At 37.7% G+C, this 26,605-nt stretch overlaps 1 protein-coding gene across 3 annotated transcripts in view; it reads right to left on the bottom strand.

The window, feature by feature from the left end:
• Positions 1-17,433: 17,433 nt before the first annotated feature.
• Positions 17,434-26,605, bottom strand: part of LRRTM4 (leucine rich repeat transmembrane neuronal 4) — an 858,754-nt gene continuing 849,582 nt past the window's right edge. For all 3 annotated transcript variants that reach the window (XM_004369149.3, XM_004369150.2, XM_023732399.1), the window contains one exon: positions 17,434-18,648. In XM_004369149.3, coding sequence (XP_004369206.1) covers positions 18,427-18,648 — 222 coding nt within the window. In that variant the 3' untranslated portion in view covers positions 17,434-18,426. The remainder of the gene's footprint in view (positions 18,649-26,605) is intronic.

Genomic DNA, 26,605 nt, shown 5'->3' with positions numbered 1-26,605 from the left:
GTGCGTGTGTTTATTTCATTACTGAAAAGAATTAGCAGTTAAGATTCAAAATATCATATATAATTCTTACCACATCCTTTTTTCTTGGGCTGGAGAGTTTTAGGTCATATTAGAAACTGATGCTAAAGGGATCTGACGCTGCTCAAAACGCAATGGATGGCCAGTTCTTGGCCATTTTATTTGTATTGACAGGGATGATATAAAGCTCACTAGTAACTAATTCTTGTGTAGTAGCATGTCTATAAATGTACATGTTGAAAAGTGGGAAATATGGTTAAATGTGATTTTTCAGAGCCAAAAGCAGTAAATCTGCTATAACACTTCTTATTGAGAGTCACGATGCTACACTGATGAATCTGTGATAAACAAAACTTGGAAGCATAGTACTATATTGGGTTTCTGTAGACACTCATACAGTTGAACAGAAGGTAGCTGTGAGCTGTACTCCAAGTAGAAGTACATTATTTTCTCTGAGAGCTCTATCCATACATTATTATTCTGCTGTTTTATATTTATGACTCTTTTTCTCCATCTTCTTTTATTCTAGGGAGTTAAAAAAAAACATTGTGTCAAGTCAATTCTAACTCATAGCGACCCTATAGGACAGAGTAGAACTGCCCCATAGTGTTTCCAAGGAGCTGCTGGTGGATTCCAACTGCCAGCTTTTTGGTTGGCAGCTGTAGCTCTTAACCACTATGCCACCAGGGTTTGCAGGCTTTACCCCAGAGTTTTTATTTCAGCAGGTTTGAGGTGAGGTCCAAGAATTTGCATTCCTGACATATTCCCAGGTGATGCTGATGCTGCTGATCTGGAAACCACACCCTGAGGACCACTGGCCTGAACTATCTCTTAGAAGAGTGTTAATGATGGTGAGATTATGCATAGTTAATCATACAATAAAGCTACAAGGTTCAAGTAGACAGCTCGTCTGATACCAATGAAGAGGTCATTTAATGAAATAGAACATCCATGACCAAATGTGATTAAATATGCATATGTTTTATTATTGAGGTCAAAACATGAAATGATTTTATTTTTCCAAAACTGCTCGCAACTGAAAGCCTGTGTCCTCTTGAGCAATTGACTCTCTTACTGATTTCTGGGGCCAATCCCATAACTATAGTTATGGTTATTAAAAGAAAATCCAGTCCGTTAAAAAACTGAATTGCTATATAATTCAAAATTTCCCTCCTCCCCACAACTCTCTTATCCCCAACCTCAGGATAAACTTCTGGAGGAGAGGACAAGAGTCGTGTGCCATTTCCCTGTTAGTAATCATCTCCTTCTTGGTGCCTGCTTTTCAGGAGTTAGGGTAGGAATTGGGGTGATTCTTCCTGTGACAGCATGGTGTGTTATCTGACCCTGACCCCTTCTTGTTTGGTTGTAATTGTTGTATGAGCAATTGCAGATATGTGGTGGCAAGGTTGCTGCAACATTTTTTTTTTTGTTTTTCCTGATTAAGATTGTTCTTTGTAAGTTGTCATGATCCAAATGTTGGTGGAAGCACCACAGGAGTGATTATACATGGGGGATTTAATTCCAAGCTGCTTCTGGGAATCAATCCTTCTAGAATTCAGTGTATCTTCAGGTTCATACATTTACTCCTTCTAAGTGTGCTCCTTTTTGTCTCCCCCTGTAGCAGACTGAGGCTAACTGCAGGGGCAGGCTCCTGTGCTCTCTGTGCTTCTTTACCTGATATCAGTGAGGATAGTTTCGGGAGTCCTCTTTTATATTTCCTTAAGGTCTGTGTGTACCGTCGTCTTTTAAGTTGCTGCAAAAAGGTATTTGCAGTGAAGAAGTCATTGTTCTTACAAACTTCTATCATGTGATCTCTGGCATCCTTTCTATCACCAAGGCCATATTTTCCAACTCCCAATCCTTCTTTGTTTTCAACTTTCGCATTCCAATCACCAGTAATTATCAATGCATCCTGATCGCATGTTCAATCCATTTGAGACTGCAGAATCTGGTAAAAATCTTCAGTTTCTTCATTTTTGGCCTTAGTGGTTGGTGCATAAATTTGAATAATAGTCATATTAACAGGTCTTCATTGTAGGCATACGGATATTATCCTATCATTGACAGCCTTGTACTTGAAATGTTGAATGCCTTCTGGTCTAGGTTCATCTTCTAGCACTATATCAGCCAATATTCTGTTATTATCTATAGTGTTTTTTGTTAGCTAATTTTTGGCAGTAGATAGCCAAGTCCTTCCTCCTAGTCTGTCTTAGTCTTGAAGCTCAGCTGAATCCTGTCCACCATGGGTGACCCTGGTGGTATTTGAAAGACTGGTGGCATAGCTTCCAGCGTCATAACAACACACAAGCCACCAGTACGACAAACTGACAGGTGAGTGGTGAATATTGAGGCTAGCTAACGTTTATTGCATGTTTACTAGGCTTTGTGCTAACCTAATACCTTCAATATCTCATTTATTCCTCACAGTAATCACAAAAGTTGAGTCACATAACCATCCCCACTTTGTAAATGAGGAAGCAGAGGTTTATAGAGATTAAGAAAATCATGAAACTTTTGAGTCTGTCTGATTGCAGAGCCAGAGCCCTTAACTAGCACAGTGTAAGCCAAAGTGAATTTTAGATGAATTTTGGACATAAAAGATAAAACCCTAATAAAAAGAGATGTAATTATATGTAGAGATGATCATAGTGTTTATATATGCATAAAACCTTATCAAAATGACTACATAAAAATTTAATATTAACAGAAACAAAAATATGCCTCTATTTCTGTTTTGGCCTAGATTTGGCTACATTTGAATAGAGACTAAAAAAAGAAAACACTCTTTGGATTCTCAGTTTGTTGTCAGCATCAATAGGGCTTATGAAATGAACGGCTCTTGACATGTGGTCTTTGAAATAGTTATCAGAATGGGGCGGCATGGCACCTCACTGACTATCAGAAAACATTTCAGAAGACTATTTTTGACAAGGGAAAAGTTAATAATATATTAGAAGCAAGCCAAAGTAAGCATGTAAACTATTCTGAGATTTTTTTTTAAATCATTTGCTTATTTTATGTATGTACAAATCTTGAAATTAAGCAGTAGTTTTTTTTTTCCTGGACAATTGAGATCATAAAGCATTTTCTTTATATTTTTACTTTTTTTGCACAAGTATTCAACATTTAAATAACATTACTTTTATAATTAGAAAAAAAAGTTTTAAAAATATCTTCAATATTTATTCCACAATGTCTTAGGTCTTAGTAACTTTTCTCAAAGTTCCTAAAAGATAATGTGGGTGAAAATGGCAATTATGATACATGTAGGGGAGAAAATGTGAGGAAGACAGACCACATACTGCTACTTATGCCAGTTAAAATCTTTTTTGAGATTTAGGTGAAAGAATGATCAGTTTCTAGTAATTTCTAGAGAGAAAACAAGAAAGATCTTAGTAAGCGAGGAATAGGATATCAAAAACTTGTCTGTTGCTTGGAAGTCAATCAATAAACATTATTTCAGTCTCAAATGTAAAGATCTGTAAAGCTGTACTTCCTCAGTACTAATCAGCCAGTCAGTCACCATCAATTATGAGCATGTTGTTGTTAGGTGCCGTGGAGTCAATTCTGACTCATAGCGACAGAACAGCCCCATAGGGTTTTCTAGGCTGTAATCTTTAAGGGAACACATCTCCCTCAGAGCCTCTGAGTGGGTTCCAACAGCCAGCCTTTCAGTTAGCAGCTGAACGCTTAACTGTTTGTGCCACCAGGGCTTCTTATGCCGCATAGCAAGCACAGCTTTGTGGTGGTTGCCATGGAAAATCATCCTTCTCTCGTAAGGACATTTACCATTTCACCAGCAATGGCAGCTGACTGACCATTGAGGGTTACGGCAGTCACTGAATTGTCTCATTTTACACTCAGTGAACCAAACAGTGTTGGATGAGACATCCTAGTCCCACTGTGCACAGACCTTCCTGGAATAATTTCTCTCTCTTGGACATCTTGAACGGACTTCTTCATTTAGGAAAAGTCTTAAAACCCATTCAAAGAATTGATACTTCTGTACTAGGATATCCTGTGCATCGTTAGACCAGGGAGTTGTTTTAAATGCTGTCATCATTGCCTTCTTGGTCCACTAAATTCTTAGATTTTGGATAATATTCTTGACATCACAGCCTAATTGTGATCAATATGTACAGGGGTATGTGGGCATATGCATTCTGGGTGCTTCTCTTTGTTTTTAGAGTTATACAAAATTGGGGGGTGTGGCTTGCTATATATTTTAGGAGGCAATTTTGAGGGACATTTAAATATGTGCCAGGCTTTATTTGGTATCCAGAGTCTGTTCTCTAAGAACTTTACAATTTAGATAAGAGAATCAACTATAACACACAAATGAAGCTAAATAATAACATAGAATTAATAAAAATGGAAGACAATAACAAAATATTTCCATAAGTTGGTGTATGATTAAGTACCAAATGAACTGTACAAATAGATAGCAGTTTAGAGGAAGAAAAGAACAATCAATGTGAATCTATTTTAGTGCTCAGAATCTCAATTTAATTAAGGTATAATCTTGATCAACAGAAAAACTGTCACTGATTTGTGATTCAATCTAAGAAGCTGTAAGAGAAGTCATATCTTTAAAAATTATTTCCAGATTTCCAAGACCCAAATGTGTCTCTCTCATCAACAAACACCACAATCTCTTACAAAAGGAATATATAAAACATCCATAATTCTAGTTTCAAAAGATAACTATTTACAACTAAATTAAACCCATTTTAAGCAACTGCCGCATATAACTTAACAGAGCATTATATTTTATTATTCGCTTGTCCACATATTGAAGAAATCACATTAATATTTGGGTTGATATTTCAAATTTTGTGATGTATTTATACCCTTCTCTTTAAAAAGAGATTGAAATTGGAGGGTTACAAAAGCCCAACAATATATTTTCACTTGAAAAGGAAAATTACTTTATCCATACAGCAGCTAGTCAACATTTTCCAGATTTCTATACAAGGAGTAAGATAAAGCCATGCTTAGCCAGTAATAGTACTTTAAATCCTGAGAGATTCAACAGCACTGATTGTAAAGAAGTAATGATTTCAAATAGCTATTTCATTAGCATACATGCAGGTAATTTACCTCACTCTTTGAAATAAGAAATAGAATCTTGGGAATAGACATATACAAATTAAAGACATACTCCAGGCAAACCAATTTATCTTAGTTTTGAGGGTACATTACTAAACACATTCTGTGATTGCTCTAGGGACAATTTCCAGTGCCACGGTGTCTTACGCTGAATTCTCTAGAGAAGCAAAATAAGTGAAGCGTATATACGTGTATATATCTATATATATATATATAGAGAGAGAGAGAGAGAGAGATTTATTTCAAGGAAATGGCTCACATGGTTGTAGAGGCTGGCAAGTTCCAAGTCCATGGGTCAGGGGTCAGGCTGGAGGCTTTTCCTAAGTGTGACCTTTGGATAGGTAGGTAAAGTAATGGAGAGATACTGAGGGTAGAAAATCAGGAAGGATTGTTGTGAAAAAGAATATTTAAAAATGCTGCATTAGTGGATGCAAATATTAGAGATTGGTCTCATTTGATACTAAAATAACTGGCTAAATTCATTTCAGGGCGATAAAGGCCTCCTTTAACTTTATTGATAAATTGTTGCTGATGAATATTTTGGTATTGGTATTAGTCATACTAAACTAAGTTTTGCAGCAGTAACAAAACCTTTGATATCTCGGTTGCTTCATACAACAGAGATTTATTTCTAATATGAAGCACAGTTGGATGTGTTTAGGTGGCTGCACTTGGAAACGTTCCCTTAATGGTAACTCAGGAAGCCAGGATGTTTCCAACAGCTATGTGGACAGGAAAGAGAGAGAAAGGACAATTCCCATCTGTGCTTAACTGCCTCAGACTGCAAATGACCAATTGCTTCTATCACTTTTATACTGGTGAGAACTCGATCACATTATTCAAATGTAACCTTCAGAGATATTGGGAAATATAGACTTCCATTGTTCACGAGGGGAGGAAAATGATGTGAAAACATACCATAGTCTCTGCCACTTTACTCTGGGGAATATATGAAAAGTTAAGGTGATACTGAAGTTTTTAAAAATTTTCTGAAAAATGATTTGCTTGTTTTTTTTTTTAGGTAGTTGGAAGAGCTTTGCAAATTTACAAAAGCAGGCTTCCCTGGGCTATGCGTATGGTCATGAATCTTTTTTACTTATCAGGGAAAAGTACAGTTGAATATATAAGTTCAGACATATAAATTGACTAGTGAGGGAAAAAAAGGGAGACAGATGAAAACATTTCTTTTGAAAGGAGAAAAATATTGATTATGTAATATACTATAGGAAAGGAACATGGCCATTCCTAAGCACGGAGAAAAATATTGATTATGTAATATACTATAGGAAAGGAACATGGCCATTCCTAAGCACTTTTTTCATAGAAATTTGTATTAAATATTAATCAGATAATTTATGACCCAGGGAGGGCACCAGAGGTCTTAGTAACCCTAAGGCAATACTTATTCTGTTTGGGTTTCTGTAGTTGTCACTCTGAAGAGTCAGGATAAAATCCCCACCCAAAATTTGGTTTAGACGTTGAGAATGATGACACTTCACTTACACCAAAAAGATATGAAGAGATGAGGCTTTCTTGGGAGACTAGGGCAGACTGGGGTGAGGGTTCCTGTGCATGGGCTAGGGCTGAGTGGTTCCAACTTCCTATGGAGGCCAAAGAAGAGAGCACCCAGCATTCTTATGAGATTGCCCAGATGAAGGGCAGAAGGGGAAAGGTGAGTGATGGAGCATAGCATATGTCAGCAGTCCAACAGCAAAATGGAGTCAGACTCTTTATCACAGTTTTTCTGGACTTGACCTAGTTTGTTTTCAGTCTCATTATGTCAACAACACAGCTAATTTTACTCTTTCTCAACAGTTTAAAGCATGTGTGTGGAGGGGGAGGAAGGTGGCTATGCCTATCAATCACAGATTGGCCAATTGAATTTTTTGTGCTTAGAAGAGTCCTTAGGCAAGCTTTGAAACTTGTTACACACATAGGTATTTAATATTGAATGATAAAAATTCTGAGAATACTTAAGAACTATTTCTGTTTCTGTCAGGCAAGGTCCTTGACTGTCCTTGGGGTAAAAACTCACCATGACATAAAAATTGGAATGTATTCTAGAGCTAGAAAAAAAAAAAAGAGCTATATTTAGAAACTGTATCCTCACACTAATTTCAAACATGGAAATTTTACCATGGGTTTGTTTTATTCATTGTCTAACAAATGTTTATGGGACACAGAATGTGTACCTGCTCTAGCAGAAGGCTCTCTCTCTCTCTACTCTGGGAGAAGGTCCTTGGTAATCGCGTAGCATATATCTTCCCCTCTGTTCCTGCTTGCTTTCTTCATCTGCTCTTTTATAAATCAAAAGGGATTGACTTAAGACTCCTTAATGCTGCCTCATTAACATAACAAAGAAAATTCAGTCCCAATGGGATTATACCTACAGGTATAGGGGTTAGGATTTACAGCACGTATTATGGTGGAGATACAATTCAATCCATAACAGACACCTAATATATGCCAAACCTCAGGATCTTGGTAGGTTTGGAAACTCTTGTGTAGTCTATAGACAATTTCATACAAGTATATAGAAGCCGTAGAGTCATTTGATATTTTATTTAGAAATTGGAAAGTTTGACAAATAACGTGTGTCTCATTATATATATTCCACCTACCACACTCACATATCAAATTAAAAATTAATAGAAATTGAGACTGAGGAAATGAACTCCAGGATGCATTTTTCTTCTCAAGTACTAAAAGTCATCACACACTTTGAGGTTCTGGGGATATACGTCATCTCATATATAATGTGAAAAATGTACAAAATCAATATACCTTGTACTTAGAAGGAATCAAGGTGTCATCTAGTTCAAATTCCTAACGAATGTACTTTGTACACTATTCCTGCAGTTGGTCATTAGCTACCTGTGTTAATACTTTCAGTAACAGGTTTTTCCTGTTTTTCAAGATAAGCCTTTCTTATATTTGTCAAAGTTGGACATTTTTTTCTTCCCTGGACTTCAGTGAAATTTATCTTTCTTGTTATCTTGATATTTTTCTGTATAATCCTTTTGGTTCTCCTTTGATGGCACTTTTGCTGTTATCCAGGGTTCTGATATGGCCTCCCCATCGGGTCTCGATCTACACATTTTCTGTGATTCATCTATTTCCTTCTCATGTATTCAACTCAAATTCTAATATACATAACACCATCTCTCTTTTGAATTTCAAATCTACATATTTCTCTGGGCCCCGCACATGACATTTCCAGGTTTTTAAGCACTTACAAGTCAACACGTCCGAAGAATAGTCATCTATTGCTGTCACAAACAAGATCCCTCTTGTGACTGCCATTTCAGAGAATGGCATCAGTGTGTTTGCAGTTGTTCAAGCCAGAAATAGGAGCACTCTCTTCAGCACCTCCTTTTTCCTCAGTTCTTGCCCACTTTCAATTACAAAGTGTTGTTGCTTCTACTTCCTAAATAGCTCTCATGTGAAATCGTAAGAAGTTATAGAACACAGGGGCTAAGAGCCCGTCTCTGGAGGAGACTGCCTGATTTTGAATCATGGTTGAATCACTACCTTAACCTCTCCTTTCTTGTATCCTCTTTGTGAAATGGGGTTGACAATAATAAGTATACCTGCTTCCAAGCGTTGTTGTGGTTTGTTAAATATAACATTCTTGGACAGGGCATGGTATACAATAAGCACTTCATGAATCTTTGTCTTTCTTTTTTATCTTTATCTTTTTTCTGCCCTCAATTCCCTTTGTCATTTTTCTGGTTAATTCCTCTCAAGTGCTTTGCTGCAGTAGTCTCCTAACTGGTCTACAAAGTTTGATCTGTCACCCTCCTTGTAGTCTTCCCACCAAAGTGAAAATGACATGTTTTCCCACTTATTATCATCCTTCTATGACACCATAATCGCTCGTAATATAAATCCCAAACTCCTTAGGTTAAAGTCCAAACTCCTTAGCGTAGTTACTTCCATATTGTGTGATCTGGTTCCTGATTACTTCTCCAGCTTCACCCTGAACCTCCTCCTCCCTTGCTCGTTGCCTTCCTGTTCCTTGAAGTATGCTTGTTCTTTCTCATCAGTCTAGGCTGACTGTTGCCCTTCTTGGAATACTCTTTCCATCTTACCCACTCGCCATACAGAAATTCCACTCTTACTAATTACGTCACACTAGTATGTGTTACAGTTATACCCACTTCTTTCTTATTATAGCACTTTTGGTGTTGAATACAATTGCTAATTTTCTTGTCTGTAAAATACTTCTGGACATAAGATAATCTCCAATAGGACCAAGATACATGATTGGCGCATAGTAATGCTTATTAAATACTCATTTAATGAATGGGCACATTTAACTAAAAGCTATCACCCTGTACTATCCATCCTGATGTTTTGCTTCTTGAAACAAAAACAAGTACATTCTTAGTTTTTACATATAATTCTCTAAATCTTTAAAGAGAGGCATATGTTCCAGCCTACCTGAATCTCTTCTTTAGTCCCAAATTCTCCAGTTTATTCCACAATTCTGTTCTGATTTCCAACATTTCAATGTTCTGCTTACCATACTCTTGGTGCATTTCAAAGTGTAATTAAACACAGTATCCCAGTTTTGGTTCAAACCATGATAAAATTTTGAGAAATGAGATACTCCTTTTACAGGAATCAGTGATCTATGTGTTGCTTACATAATATGCTCTGATCAAAAGCTCTGAACATTCACTTTTCTAGAAAAATTAAATATGTCTTTCTTAGAGAGGAATATCTTCCAGAAGGTTACATTTGTACACTAGAGCCCTACATCCACAATAAGTGTGCTCCTTTATCTTCCCCTGATGAGCCCTTCATCAACGTATTCTAGTGAAAACTAACTCTACAAGTTCTCAATAGCCGTTACTTCAATGAAGAATATTCCACAGTCCACTAAAATCGGGAAATGCTGAATTAAAAAGGCTGCATTATTATAGGTATTCTCAAAGGTTTTAATATATTAATGAGCGAGCACTGAGAATATCTGAAAGAGTAGACGAAATATGTAACTTTCCCTTTGGATTACTTGACCTTGGAAAACTTTTTGTGCAGAGAACATCATGGAACATCATGGGACTAGTTGAAAACCAGTTTGGGATATGTTTTTTATAAGCAATAGATCTCCTGAAAAACATTAAAATACAGTATAAAATGTAGTTAATTGACTTCCTTGATGACCTTATTAAGAAGTATTTTAATACTCCATGTGACTGAAATAGAAAGTAAACCATATATTCTCTCTTACGAATATATTTAGAGTTCAGACCCACTCAGAATTCCAACTAATCTGTCTTTCCCTCAAGCATTCTTCTGCTAAAATAAGCTGGCTAACTATTTTCTTATTTATCTTTTTTTTTTGGCCTCCATAAAGTCAGTTGAATTGTTGCAGTATGTATCCCACAGCTGTTTGTTTGCTTTCCTGCCTGATTAATCCCCACCTCCGTCTGATTCCTCCATTATCTAAAACCAAGTAATTACCAAGGATACATCCAGGCTCAAGAATTTGGATAATATGAATATTTTGATCCCAGAGAATAGGCATCAGGTAGCTTTTCCATTATCTCCCGTAGGATAACTCTCTTAACCCGTGCAAAATCTGAATATGCCTGATCTCATTTTTATGCAGTCATTTATATGCTTTTGAAAATAAAACAAGCAAACAATAATGAGTCTATGAAGTCTAAAATAAAATCTAATGTAGTAATCAATTAAAAAGAATGAGCCAAGTTCCACGTATGGTCCTCCCATTTCCCCTTAACTCTGTTGTGATCAAGTTGATTCTTACTCACTACGACCCCGTGTGTAACAGAGTAGAATTGCTCCACAGGGTTTTCTTGACTGTAATCTTTATGGAAGCAGGTCATCAGGCCTTTCTTCCTTGGCCAAGCTGGATGAGTTCAAGCCATCAAGCCTTTTGGTAAGTAGTTGAGTGCAAACCATGTATGCTACCCAGAGACCTTACCACCAGCATTCTTAATTTCCTGTCTGAATAAATACAGATGAATGACATCGCCTGCACCCAGTGACTGATCAGGAACTTGTCTACTCAGATAATAAGGGCTGCCCACGTTTCTGTGCTCTTTGATGGTTTATTATAATATTGCAATGTGTTACACGGTAGAAACAATAGGTTTAATATCCTCCAAGGGAAGAGGGATGTCATATATGGAGAGTTCTATTTTCCATTCCTGATACCAAGTTCTCATCATTTTAGTTATTCACTCTCACTTAATCCAGATGAATTTAACATTTACTTTATTAGTAGAGACACCAAAAACAGCATCGAGTCCTCGATTTAAAACTAAAATGCCTCTCTGCATCTCAAAAGTTGGAGTACATTGTGTCATTTGAAAATGTAGAGATAGCTACCTGCAAAGGTTTATGCTTTCCTTGATGGTCAAACGAAAGGCAGTCTTCAAATCAACATTTCCTAAGTGAGTTCTTTAGAACATTGGTTCTGCAGGCTTTTACAAGGTATTAACTTAAGGAAGGGTATTGTGGGTGAGTACATTTAGAAAATGAAGGGTTAAACAAAGTTAAATGTGTTTCTTGAGTGCAAGATTCTGATATCCTTTCATTGCTAAAGTGCCTTGTGAATTTCCAAAGGGGGGAATATCATATGCAAATTTCCCAAGTTAAATATGCTCATAGAAATCTCGTTTGATGTTGTTGTTTGTTTTTACTTCTTTGCTTTCACAGAGAGCATCCTCTTTTAGTGTTACACAAACCATGTTTTAGAAAAGGTCTTTATGTAAGGCATGGGACCCTCGTATTGCAGGATTGTGTAATGCTATTATTTGTTTTTTAATCAATTCTTATTTTTAAGGTCCATTTAATATTAAATGATATAAATAACGGATGCCAAATTTGAGTCCACCTGCAGAGTCATAAACCTACACAGATGTAAGTGTCTATGCTGTATGGCAGCGGTTCTCACAGTATAGTTCACAAACCAGCAGCATCAGCATCACCTAGGATCTTATTAGAAATGCACGTTCTCAGACTTCATCCCAGGTCTATTGAATCAGGCACTCCAGGGAGGGGGCCCATGCATTCCAAGTGATTGTAATGTATTGCTAACATTTGAGAACTACTGCTCTCACCTATTAGAATCAGAATGGAAACTCAGATCGCAGTAAAGTAAAACAGGCAGTTTTTTGAAACTGCTTTATACTTCTGGAGTGGTACAAACTCAACAATAGGAAGGAGTGTAGCTTGCTAGCAGGGCAAGGACTCAGTTCAACAACATATTAGGCAGGTGGAGTCCTGGTGGCACAATGGTTAAGCTTTTGGCTGCTAACCAAAAGGTCAACAGTTTTAATCCATCAGCCCCTCCTTGGAAACCCTATGGGACAGTTCTACTCTGTCCTATAGGGTCGCTATGAGTCGGAACTGATTCAACGGCAACTTTTTTTTTTTTTTTAATTAAGCAGGCGGTTCCAGTCCCAAGAGGTACACAAAATGGAAGCAAAGGCCAGCTCAGCTGGGCACACTGGGTGTTTGAGGAACAGAGATCATTTAGAGATCAGCAGGGCACGTTTAGTAACAAATAACTAGGATTCAAAGGCAGAAATCAGGTGGCTGGTGATATGGGAAAGAGAAAGACAATGCCCCCGCTGTCAAGCAACTGGTAGTCTAGACATGTATCAAGGCAGGGGAAGTCAGACCTCCAGGGAACAAACTGAGATGCAGTTCCAGAATTTTGTTATCAGAACAATGCAGAGACCATGTCACTGTAGGTGGGCACTAGGACTGAGTGAAATTAAAGCTTAGTTTTAATGATGGATAACCCGAGTTTCTAAACTTGAACTGTTTACACTCCTTTGAGTTAAAGGCAATTAAAGGTTATGTAACCCAGGGTATGGGTAATATATCTTCATGAGAGGCCAAGTGGTTTCAGAAATTAAAGAGGTGCAGAGGTGGGAAGCTTGGCAAGGACCCAAGCAGGTAACTGCCACAAGAGCCTTGAATTCCTCAGTTAAATAACCAAATACCAACATCGCTTGGCTATCATGGGCCTATAGAGTGGAGTAAGTCTACTTCTCTTTGCTTCTCTCCATTGCTTGATTATCTGTAATGTTTTGACAGCTTCACCTAATGAATGAATGATCCTGCTTTTAATGCTTCATTATGTAGGGACATATGCTATCGATTGCATAACTTTCAATATTCTGGTTGGTATGCTATGGCCCCTTTGGAAGTGTGACACTGATACTAAATTCCACAGGAGATTTGGCCAGCAAATCCTAGACTAAATAATAACGTTCCTTAATTTGAACATGTCTGTAATTTTTTTTTTTATACCATTGAGTAATGTTAAGCAATCTCGTAATATGATTTTCTTAAACTCCTTTCTTGACACAGTTTTGAGGCCACGGTTGGAGGCTGGTCCATTCCCCTTCCTGAACAACTAAGTCCATTCTCTAACCACTCTCCTTATCAGGATCTCAAACACCTGTCTTAATCACCCAAGGGCCAGGTACTCAATAACTAGGGACAGTCCCTATTTCCCCTGCAGAATTATTCAAAACTCCCCATCCCCAGGAAGCCATCCAAACCTAGCTCACCCCACCCTGCTTGCGATACATAAGCCCTCTCCTACAATTTCAGTTTCTTGTTACCTAGTCCCCAGGTGCAACCCTCTGTGCAGCCCTGCATCATGGCACACTGTGCCTCCCAGTCTCTGGGAACTGTGAGTATAATAAACCTAGTTATTTTTCATGGCCTTATTCTTCTTTCTCACATCTCACCTGACTCACCATACTACGCATCGGTTAGATCATATCTGTCAACTAAAATTTCCAAATATTATTCACATATATTGATTTCTCATAAAATGGAAAGGTATACGTATTGTGATACTACATTTTCTACTTCTCTTCAATTTTGTGACACTCATTATTTTGTAGTGTAAGCCTATCATACGTGCACTCCAGCTGATCAAAGCGTAGAATAAAGGCCCATGATGGATGCCAGTGGCCTCCTCCTAGAGTTCTCCTTCTACTAACAGTGCTTCATTATTGAGTGAAACTGTGTAAAATATTGTAACTTTATCTCCTTTTGATTATAGAAAACACTCAAGGTTTTTGGCATCCTGCTGACTCTTATTATTTATACTCTTAGTCTCAAAAGGTCACATATGAAGTATGGTGAATAGAGCTAAAAGAGGATGAAAATGTAAAGCAGTTCCATAAATACACCTATCCCTCAAGCTTCTGATCATCAGTATTTTTGTTATTGCATAATGCACTAAGTAAAAGCAAACTCAGCATTATTAAGAATATTCATGAAAAGAGTAAATCAGAGTGTTTGAAGAATCAAGTACTCCAGTCTACATGTATATGTGATTTCGTCCATTCTAGGCATGGTTTTAATGTCCCTGGTCTATATGTGCTCCATGATATTCCTCAAGTTTGAAATTAGATACCTGCATAGCCTTCAGCGAATCAATTAAAAATACGGTATAAAATCAAATTACTAATTAGAATAGTCTTGAAATAAAGCACAACGTTTTTTGAGAGGCTCTTTAAAATTCAACATGAAAAGTGAGTAGAAGCAACATAATTCCTGACTTCTAGAGATGGTGGAGACTTTTCATATTGGCTAGAAGCAGAGTAAACAAACATTCAAAATGCTTGTAGAGATGTGATATATTTCTTCTCCTGCCCACTGGGGAGATACCGCGTGTGCCATTTGACTCACTGGACGGAACATTCTAAGAAGGCCACAGTTCAAAATTACAAACACTTCTCCGTGTTGAGGGAGAAGTAGGGCTCTGGTGGCAATGAACTTATATAGCAAAGCCATGTAAACCAGCCAGATACGGTGATAAAAATGACTGACCAGCCAAGTTTTCTCTCTATCACTTAGAGACCCAGACATTGATTTACCCTAAGTGATGACTCACAGAAGCCTTGCATCATATTTGGTTACACCAGGCTTTCAGCATAGACACAATTGAATTTTGTGTTTAAAAGATCAATAATCCAATATCTGGTTTTTAAGTCCTCTGTTAAACTATCAAAGGAGCCCTGGTGGCACAGTGATTAAAAGCACTTGGCTGCTAACCAACAAGTCGGCAGTTCAAACCCACCAACCTGCCCTCTGGGCAATGATGTGACAGTCTGCTTCTGTAACAAATACAGCCTTGGAAACCCTATGGGGCAGTTCTATTCTGTCCTTTAGGGTTGCTATGAGTCAGAATCAACTCCACAACAATGGGTTTAGTTAAAATATCACTATCTTTTTTACAAGATGCTGTTTTCTACAAAAACCTACTTTGCCTCTCACACAAAATCAAGCCAGATATTTCAATTAAAGACTTTTTAAGCTTACTTAAGCAAAGCTTATTAGTTTTTGTTGTTCTTCTTCTTATTTTTTATCATCAATAGACTTCCAAAGAGCACAGTATAAACTTATTCTGGCATATGTAAATGATCTTTTAAATCAGTTTTTGAAAGGTTTCATATTCAAAGGGCACAGCATTTTCATAATGCAACGTGTTTTGCTGGCAATTCACTTAACTATTTCACATTAGAATTGAGGCAACTAATAGTCACATACGACAGCTTTAAATAACATGAAGGTTCTTATTATCTGTTTAGGACTGCTTTGGTTACAAGGAACAGAAATAAGCCAAAGATGATTTAAGCCAATTTAGACTGAGATTATTCAGGTGTGACCTCTTGTAAATCAACTCTGTTAGTGGTAGAGTGGTGGATGGAGGATATGAGTGATGCTAGACAGATGGAGAATGTGGGGAGGGTTAAGAGAATTCTTGTAATTTGGGCATATAGCCCAAAGAAAGCAAATGATGTAATGCATTGGGCAAATCTGCAAAAGACCTCTTTCATGTGTTAAAAAGCAAAGATGTCACTTTGAGGACTAAGGTGTGCCTGACCCAAGCCACAGTATTTTCAATGACCTCATATGCATATGGAAGCTGGACAATGAATAAGAAAGACCAAAGAAGAATTGATGCCTTTGAATTATGGTGTTGTCAAAGAATATTGAATATACTATGCACTGCCAGAAGAACAAACAAATGTGTCTTGGAAGAAGTACAGCCAGAATGTTCCTTAGAAGGGAGGTTGGCGAGACTTCATCTCACTTCGTTTGGACATGTTATCAGGAGAGACCAGTCCCTGGAGAAGGGCATCATGCTTAGTAAAGTAGAGGGTCAGTGAAAAAGAGGAAGATCCTCAACGAGATGGATTGCCATAGTGGCTGCAACAATGGACTCAAACATAGCAACAGTTGTGAGGATGGCATAGGACCAGGTAATATTTTGTTCTTTATGAGTAGGAATTGCCTTGATGGCACCTAACACCAATACAACAACCTCAAAATGTTCTTCTATAAGTACATTGAACAATTCTTAAAAGGAAAATCACAATGCCAAAAAATTACCTTTACTTTCTAAACTCATAGTTAATTCATTCTACTTGAATTATTAGGGAAACAAGAGTAGTCCAGATCATAAATATTAATAAGAAAGTTACCACAATTTGACAGCAATGACCCTGTGTTCCAACGTAAGACAACTGTCTTTGACTGATTTTTTTTAATATGACATAATGTCTTTATCAATTAAGATAGAGTGTAACTTCAAGTCTAATTTAAAACGGTAGTAAGACAGAATGACTTTGGGGAAAAATGCTCAGTACTCTGTTAATAGTACTGCTATCTAATAGTGCATCCTTCAGAATGCAAAATATGTCCTAATAAAGGATAACAGAAATTTTATAATTCCATTTTGTTTTAAAAATGTAGTTAGTGAAATCAGTAAACCACTGGCTAGGTCAAGAAAGTATCCATAGTGAGTCAGAGAATTGCTAAGTTGTCTTGTGGCATCACAGCAATAAGGAAGCCAGGAGAAAATGGATCAACTGATATAGGCATGGTTATCTCCTTTGTAAAGAAATGCGTTATCACTATGCTTCGTTCCAGATAGTAGTCTAGAAAGTTCTCTCCTATGAGACAAGTTCCTTCTCTCCTATGAGACAGTACAGCTTCTAACGCTTGCATGGATACTTACTTCTTCCTCATAGTGTTATATAATTTTCTTAGAGTTAGGCTATATGCCTCTAAAAAATTTGAGAAACGTTTTAGTGCAGAAGCCACATCTCACACTTATTTGTAGGGCCTCCCTGGCAGAGGCCAGAACACATGAATGCACTTGAGAGACACCAATTGATTCATACTGAATTGCCCTGATAGAGGCTAGAAAGAATCCCTAATATAGAGATAAAGCACTCAACATTAGGTGGGCTGTGGTGTACCAACCACAATATAATGTATTTATTTTTCCAACATTTTTTTCTTTTATTGATAAAAACTACACAAAAACTAATTGATAATTCATTTTTAAAGCAATGTTACGTATCATCTTGTATTTAGAAATTTGTTGGCAGTTTCACTCATTGACCACACGGCTGTTGTTCTTCTAATCCCACTGGTCCACAAGGGAGTAACTACTGGTCTTCTCCATCCAAGGTCTTCACAGAGGTTTCCTTTGGACTCCTGACACAACAAAAGCTCCGAGTGCAGGACAGCCATGGGAACCCAATCAAAACTCCTCACACTATGAACAGTGTGCGTCTTGAAGGAACATTCACCCAGTTTTTGTTGGATTTGCATTCCAGTAGTTTTGTCAGACTTGGTGTGGTCAACTTTTTTCTTGGTGTTTTGTGGTAAAGCAAATTTTCTTTTGGCACAACATAAGCTTTAATGCTCATGTTTAGAGTTAGACACAGTATCACTTGACCAGGAAAAAAATAAAAGTAGAATTAAAACAAACCAAACAAGAACAAACAACATTGTTTCAAAGAAAAATAAATGAAAACAATTGAAATAAAGTCTGTGAAAGTTACACACACCTAACAAGGAAAACTGTATTGTTGCCTGTTCCCCTTCCCCAGTCCCTCCCTCCCCCCACCCCCCGTGGTTCTCCAGCCCAGGAACCATGCAGTGTAGAAAAATCAAATATACAAACCAACCTATATGTAGCTAGAGTGACATCTATTTTTATAAGAACTTGACACTCTTACTATTTACATCCAGGAGTATTTTTTGTTTGTTCGCTTGTTTTATGTTTTAAAGCAAAGAAAGTTCTGTAGTTCTCCCGGCTGTACTGCAGGTGCATCCGCTGCCCTCCGTAAGCAGTTTTTGTTTTTCTCTAATTCATAAATGTTTTAACAGGAATGATGAGCTTGCTTGATTGCGCGGTTTTGGACACCCATTCTCCTTTAAGATGAAGGCCCTCCCTCCCCCCGCTGAGTTCCCCAGTGAGGAGTTGGCTTCTTCTCATTAGTTTGTTATTCTCTCAAGATAAATGGCCGGAGCAGCCGACCTGGCAATGGTGGCTATGAAGCTGTGGTCGCGCCCTAGCTCTAGGCTGGGGGCTTCGTCCTGCTCCGGAGACATGGTCTCGTAGTCCTTGTTGACGTGGAGAGGCTGGTGAGCCTGGCAGTACCCGATCACCGGCTGGTCGTAGCTGTAATACGGCAAGGGCTTCACGTGGTGTGGGATCTGGATAAGAAAGAGAAAGTTTATTGATTGATTATAGTACTTTGAAAGGCCAAGAAGATAACTCTTGTCAGCTTGCATTTTTGTTCTCTTTATGCTGCTTTTAAGTCATCAATTGCCGATTCAACTATTAATAAAGAGATTAATTTAACAAAATAATGACTTCAGCTTTAACTCAAAAACACTTTTTTTTTTTCCCACCAGCGCATTTTGCTCAAGGCTCATATGCAAAGATTTTCAATTCTCTTTCTCTCTCTCTCCCATCACTATAGCAGAAAATTGGAATAAATGTCCAACAGGGAATTTTAAAATAAATTATGTACACCCATACATTTGAATACCATCCAGATATTACAATGATTGAAGAGGATCTGTCTGTTCTTAAGTTTAAAAAAAGTGCAAGAGAATGTACCCGTATGATCCATTTTGTGTAATTTGTTTAATGTCTTTATATTAGTTGAATTTTTATTGTGTGCATATATATTTTAATTTTTGTTTAAATTTTTAAAAAATATTCACCATTTCTAATAGATTATTTCTAATAATTCATTATCTATAAATTCTGAACAAAAAAACTCTAGAACCATGGGATTATGTGTGGTAAATTCACTATCTGCATGAAAGTTATGTTTTTAATATCTTTATGCTTACTAAGGTAAAAGTTACCTCCTAACATTTTTTTAAGATATAGATCAAAGCAATGTTTTCTGTGGCCAATCACAAGCCATTAGTAGGTTATAAAATCAGTTTAGTGAATCCCCCCCCTCACCACTGCAGTTCACTTGATTCTGACTCATAGTGACCCCACAGGACAGAGTAGAACTGCCCTACAGGGTTTCCAAGGCTGTAAATTTTTACGGAAGCAGACTGCCACATCTTTCTTCCGCAGCATGGCTGGTAGGTTGGACCTGCCAGCCTTTTGGTTAGCAGCCAAGCACTTTAACCACTGCGCCACCAGCGCTCCTTTTAGTGAATTCAGATAAGCATTTTTTTTTTAAATTAAATTAAATCGAACAGAAAGTACGAGAATGTATCATATGAGTAAGGGTAAGTTGTTTAAAAAAATTTTGTTTCAAATTTGTGTGTATGTATATGAGTGTGTGTATGTGTATACTGAGTCATATTGTGATTTTTTTTTAACTGGGGATCATAGTAGAAGATGTTTTTTGGAAAATACTTGATCAAAGCACGAATTCAGATTTCAGCTTATTTTGAAGTGATTGGCAAAATCCTGGATAAGTTTTCTACTTTTGCTATTCCCTTTTTCAACTTACATAATTAACTGTTTTTCATGATGAGTTGGAAATTTAAATATATATATGTCATAAAACTTTTTTGTTTTGGATGAGGCACATTGATTTTTAATGGAAGTCAATACTATATTTTCAGCCAGGCTTTTAAGTAGTAGTAATGAAATAACTTCTTATCAAAGTGCTGAAATACAACCTCGAACATACAATTTTATTCTCAAAAAAGAAGATTAAAAGAAAGTTACATACTAGACAAAGTTGTGATCAGTACAGAGATGTTTTAGATATTCGACATTAATTTTTGTCCTGTTAAGTGAGAACAAGGAACAGACTATAAGACAACATGGCCAAATTACTAGATACTAAATAAAAAGTTAGGTCTGTTCCACCTCACCCCAAATCTGTAGGGTTTTTTTTTTTTTTAACTTTATGGACCTCTCCCTGTAAATCAATACAGGTTTGCACATGAGATGTTTGCCAGCAAGTTCTGCTTTAAGAAATCTCGTAGGCTTTTGCAATGTATCGGCTAGCAGAGGTGTCTGTGATTGGTGTCATGGGTCACCAAAACTCTGATTAAAGCGTAGAAATGGAACTAAACACTTGTTCTGACATTTCAACACAAAGAATTTTATAAAGAAGACCTTCCTCAGAATAACATAGCCCACTCTTACATTTTGTTGCTAATAGGTGCAGTAACATAACCTGGAAACAATATAAAAACTCACCGATTTGTTTCCAAATGACAGCAACATTTACTGAGTATAGGACATTTGTTCCATGCTTTCTTTTAAAGGAATGACTTATTTTCTCCAAATTTGTCAGATTACTAAAAAAACATCAAAATAAACATAGTAGACTGTCTTTATTTCAATCCACAAACACATATGTGTAGTGGATGGCAGAACCAGACAGGGCCTTATGCTCTTTTGCACAGGCAGGTTAGTTCATAGACGGAAACCAATAGCTCATTTGTATACATTGTTGAATTATCAGTATTTACTTAAAGCCCTTAAATTTAAGCTATAATGAGAGAGAACAATTTCATACCTGAGAAACCATTGTATTTTCCTTGAAGTAAAGTTGATTAGAATCTCAAGGGACCTGCATTAACTTCAGAGCTTTAGGTTTACATATTACATCATCTCTGAACACAGAAAATTTGTTTTTTTATTATAGTTGGGCTAGTTTATTTATTTTAGACTCCAGTAAACAAGGGCTCATACCATGTTCCCCATGGTATTTGAGACAAGCTTAGAACCTCTTAGACTAGAAACCATGGTAAAATCTCCTTCTGCACAACAGCCCAATGGCAAACATTCACAAGCCCAGTGAATTGGCAAGCTTTGAAAGGCTATCTGAGATGTTTGCTCATTTACTCTTCAAGACTATTCTGTAGGGCACTATGTAATCAACTGAATTTGTGGTTTCTGAGGTGCTAAGAGACTGAGGTGTTGTACTTTATGGTAATAATGTACAGTACATTAACCACCTGGGTTCCTGTGTGTAGCATTGTTTCCTTTCCAGTAGTCAAAATAAGGTATCCTTAAGTTCCGCTTGATGTGAGATTGGTATTTTTGTAAATGTGTACTCAGAGCTTTTCCAAATGGTCCCCCTGTTCCATTAGCTGGGTGATGGACTTCACTCTGTCATGCAGCAGAAAAATACTCCTTAAAGATAACCTCATTAGCATGCTTGACTGCTCATTGACTGCACTGGAGGCTGTGCTTTATTTACAGATAATGGGTGTGGTACATGGAATGAAGTAATCTTTGGGGGTATATATTATACTATACTGGAATTCTGCCATGGGCTTCTACCATGAATATGAGCTCTTGAGCTCAAATCAAAGGTGAACATTTCTTCTACAGAGGCATATTTCATGACTAAATCCAAGGTGGTTACAAGGGGGAGGAGCCATTTACATCACTTACTATAAGTCATTTGAATCCTCTTGAGTTTCGTGTGACCCCTCTTCAAATGGGAATAATAATGACATCTCATTTAGCTCTACAAATTTCAGATAACTCTGAAAGTGCTCCCTGATTCTCAAAAAAGAAGAAATACACACAAAAGACCTACCCTAATCCTAGTTTTACTTCACACTGACAGTGTCTTTCCTGGAATTGTGCCCTGTCTTTTGTCTTATAGTTGCCAGAGAGACGCACAGACATGAAGGATCACAGAGTGGCTGGCTCATCAACGAAGGTTTTCGGTCCTACTTTGTACACTCAGAACCTTAGAAATCTTTGTGGAAGTTCTGGTTTTCTAAAAATAACACTTATCTTTGACCAGAATATGTTTTTCTCCCAAAACACTGGAGGGAGTATAAAAGGACACACCCCTTTCAAGGACAGTAGCCCACAGTGGTAATGATTCAAAGAGAGGAGTCAAGGAAAGGGACTACTTTAAAATCTTGGGAGGAAGCGAACAATTACAGAGGGCTATGTACAGTTTTAACCCTTTGGTGAATCAATTATTTTCTGCTTTGAATTTTTTTGTTGGTACTGTGTATTTTTATTAATGGAAGCATGCTGAATCATTGAGTGTTTGAATTTTTGGTAAGTAGTACAGATTTTTTTTATTGCCCCCTCCCACAAGCCTACCCTAAATGTTTAGTGGTACATATGAAGTACCTCTGATTATACCCCAGATTCCCCATCAGGGTATATTGGTACATATGTGCAATAAATAAAAATTTTCAAAATGTCAATTTTTCCTAACAAATATTCACACACCTCATACAATACCCTGTAAAAACAATTATTTGCGGCACACACCCATTTCTTTGGTTTTAAACAGTCATAAAGGCCTTTTGGCAGCATGCACTGTCAATGGTGCAGCAGCTTCCCAATAAACCTTCAAAGGCAGAAAAAGTACTTGGTCCGTAGAGGTATGTGTGAACACGAAACGGTTAAAAGTCTGCAAATTAATTCAGATCCCATAATATTATATCCATAATCATTATATTAACATCAGGAATGAATGAGTCTGTACAGTAAATGTGAGAGCAAATGTGAAATGGACTCTTGATATATGTGATCATGAATGGCTTTTGAAGTTCAGTTTTGTTATGGGCATGAAGTTCCAATACTGTTACCCTCTTTTCTCAAAGGTATTCACGTTAGTTGTAAGTAGTTTAAGAGCCTGATCATTCTAAAATTGCTATGACCCATCATTAGTCTTATTTATTAACTTTTCATGAACATTGTTCACATTTCAGTATGAGTTCTTACAATTGAGCTTATAAGAAGTTGATTTTCAATTTCCTAAATGACATTTGGTCTCTAATTTTCCAGAAGTTAACGTGTAGTGTTTGACTACTCAGACAATTTAAAGAGCACCATCATACAATCTGGATGAAGAATTAAATACAATTGAATTGCTTAATGAAGATGGACACTTGGTTTAGCAGAAGTTAAACTGATTAAAAAATGAAGGGCAATAACTAAACGAATACTTAATTTAGTCTTTATTCTACTCAGTGTATCACTTTGCAATAATCTGAGCAAGAAATAAGAAAATGTAAACATGTTTGGGTAGTTTTTTTTTTTTTTTTTTTGCAGGGCTTTTTGGTTAAAACTGACAGAACCTCAAGTTAGTTGGGTAAAAGAGGAACTTCATTGGCTCATGGAATACAAGATAGGATTTAACAGCAAATGCAAAGGAAGAGAAACTGTGTCTCAGGAACAACTGAAACCAGGAACATAAATGATAAGGGTTCTCTCAGACAACTATGCCTCATACTCTCTGCAAGGTGGTTTCATATTCTGAAGGTCAAAGAGCTCCCTCCACCTGACTGGACACATGATAGCGACAGTTCCCAAGTTTTGCATTTTACAGCCATAGTAGATTATACAAATGGCCACAGTTCTTGTTAGCTTCTCTTCAAGAGGTGGAGTCCTCTTCCCCTCACCTTAAATGAAGTCTGGTCATGTGACTTCCTTTGGCCAATAGAGCACAGTGGAATTTACTATGAACTCCAAGGTTCTTGAGAACCTAGACTATCAAGACATCCACTATAGGAATAAACCCAGGCTAGCCTGCTGGAGGATGAAAGACCACGTGGAACAGCTGAGGCATCACAGGCCAGCCAGTCCCCAGCACCAGCTTGCTCATCAGAGGCACTTGAGTGAGCCCAGGAACAGAAAGCTCAGCAGTTCCCAGATGAACAGATTTGCCCATCTAAGATCAGCTCAAATTGTCAGCCTCCACCAAATCAATGTTATTGTTTTAAACCACTAAATTTTGGGGTGGTTTATTACACCAAAAAAACACCATAGCAGTTTTTATTACCACTGAAGGACTGTCTTACATGGTCTGTGGTGCCAGTTTGAAAAATGTAAAAAAAGGTGTTGATTATTTCATCTTAGTTGTCTAAGCTTCAAGCATTTTATTAGACTAAGGAGGTTCAGATACTGTAATTAGGCCATTTGAATCAACTTTGAACAAATTAGCTGATGTCATGGGGAGGAAATTTTGTAAAAATAACATAGCCAGAGAAATTTTGTAAGATTGAACAACCAAAGATTAGAATGGAGAAGAGTTACATTCCCAGAAAATGATCGATCATTCTGATAACCAAAAAGACAAAGGCAAACAAACAACTTCACAAAAACAAAGACCAGAGGTATTCCTCATAGGTAGAAAATAATATAAGGGCCTCCAAAACATCATTATGTTATTTTTATTAAATTATCTGTATTCTTTTTCATTCCAAAATGATATGAGTCATTGGACTGAACCACAAAATTGACAATTCCTACAAAATTGATTTCTTCCTTTACTTCTCAATTGAGAGAACTAAATTAACAATTGAATTACAAGAAATTTTACCTTGTTGAGATTTAAATATTTGAAAACATGTTATACCAAAAGAGGGAGAGAGAGAGGCAGGGCGAAGATGGCAGAATAGTAGGACACTTTCGGTAGGCCCTCTTATAACAAACACCTGAAAAAACAAGTGATTCGATTATATATGGCAATCTGGGAGCCTTGAATATCAAAGGTAGAGTTTAGGAACTGGACTGAGTGGCAGAGGGAGGGATTGATGGTTCGGAAGCAGCGAGGAATTGCCAGACTTGACCAGTGAGAGCCTGAGCACTACAGGCCTGAGCAGCTCATGGGTGAACGGTGAGACAGGCAAGTGGCAGAGCTCCGGAGGTGCATTTTCTGCACCAGGAGAGACCCAACACCAGAGAGTCTACAAGACAACCCAGAACCAGTGAGAAGCAGCCCTGATCAGTGAAAGATAAGTACGTCCGTATGACTTACCGTGCAGATGAAAAACAACCCACTTAGGGAAAAACTGTCTCCCATTTACCTCCCCGCTCCCTGCTCTGCACTGGGTCCCGGACCAGCTTCAGCAATTGCCAATTCCCCTGGGCCAGAAGTAGGATCCATCACATATCCAGAGCCATTCTCCCTGCCTTGGAGAGTGAACAAACTAACAAACTGGGGGAAAAATAAACTGCCAGCTCTGCTAAGCCAGGAACCTAGGGTAGGCACAACTCCTTTGCCTAGGCACAGGCATAAGGGATCCACAGACTATGAGTGCCTTTCCCCCTGCATAGACTTGTGTGGGCCCATCTCAGCAGTGTAGGTCCTCATTACCAGAGTACAACAGGGTGCATACCTGAAGTCTAACTTCAACTGTTTCAACTGTGAAATGGCAGGTTCTCAACATTTGACACTGCTCTTCCCGTTAAGCAGGGTCTTCACCATCAGGGGTCTGAGGACTCGTGGCTTCACCCACACCACCTAGCCACCTGTGATGGGGCCCATGAATAAGAGGTGACCCCCAGTCATTACAGCCAACAGCATTAGCTGCTCATATTCTGGCTGCAAAACACACCCACCTACGTGCTCTAGGGAACAGGGACATGCCTTCCTCCTGGACTCTCAGGAGCAGCCATCAGCCCCCTGCCTTGCTCAGAGTGTGTCCCCTTGCTACAGCGAGATGCGTGTGCCTACCCCAATCATCCATTCCTGTCTAGGACTGTAGGTGAGAGCCTGCACCACACACTTGGTGGCTATCTACCTGGGCACCTGAGCCGAATCCATACAGGAGGAGTGGGCAGACTCCTGAACACACACACCTAGTAACAGGTCTAACCACCTGGTGACAGGACATTAGAGCTTCAAAGATGCCAGTAATCAAACTCACTCATACAAGCAGCCTATTTGGGCCTATCAAAACAAAACAAGAAGCTAGGACACAGTAAGATAACATAAAATGAATAAATATAATAACTTATCAGTGGCTCAGAGAAAACAGTCAATATCAAATCACATAAAGAGGCAGTCCGTGATGGCTTCAGCAATCTCCCAAAATAAAGAATCTAGAAATTTTCCAGAGGAGGAAAATTTCTTGGAATTACCAGAGGCAGAATACAAAAGATTAATATACAGAACTCTTCAAGAAATTGGGAAGAAAATTAAGCAAAACTCAGAACACGCAATAGAGGAAATTAAAAAGATTAGAGAAGAGCATAATGACAAACTTAACAGGCTGCAAGAATCCTCAGAGAGACAGCAATCAGAAATCCAGAAGATTAACAATAAAATTTTAGAATTAGACAATTCAATAGAAAGTCATAGAAGCAGAACTGAGGCAATGGGAGTCAGAATTAGTGAGACTGAAGATAGAAAGCATTTGACACCAACTTATTTTAGGAAAAATCAGATAAAAGGATCAAAAAAAAAAAAAAAAA

Source organism: Trichechus manatus, unplaced genomic scaffold, assembly GCF_000243295.1.
Source record: "Trichechus manatus latirostris isolate Lorelei unplaced genomic scaffold, TriManLat1.0 scaffold00004, whole genome shotgun sequence".
NCBI classification, from domain to species: domain Eukaryota; kingdom Metazoa; phylum Chordata; class Mammalia; order Sirenia; family Trichechidae; genus Trichechus; species Trichechus manatus.
This window is presented reverse-complemented; position numbering and strand designations above follow the sequence as displayed.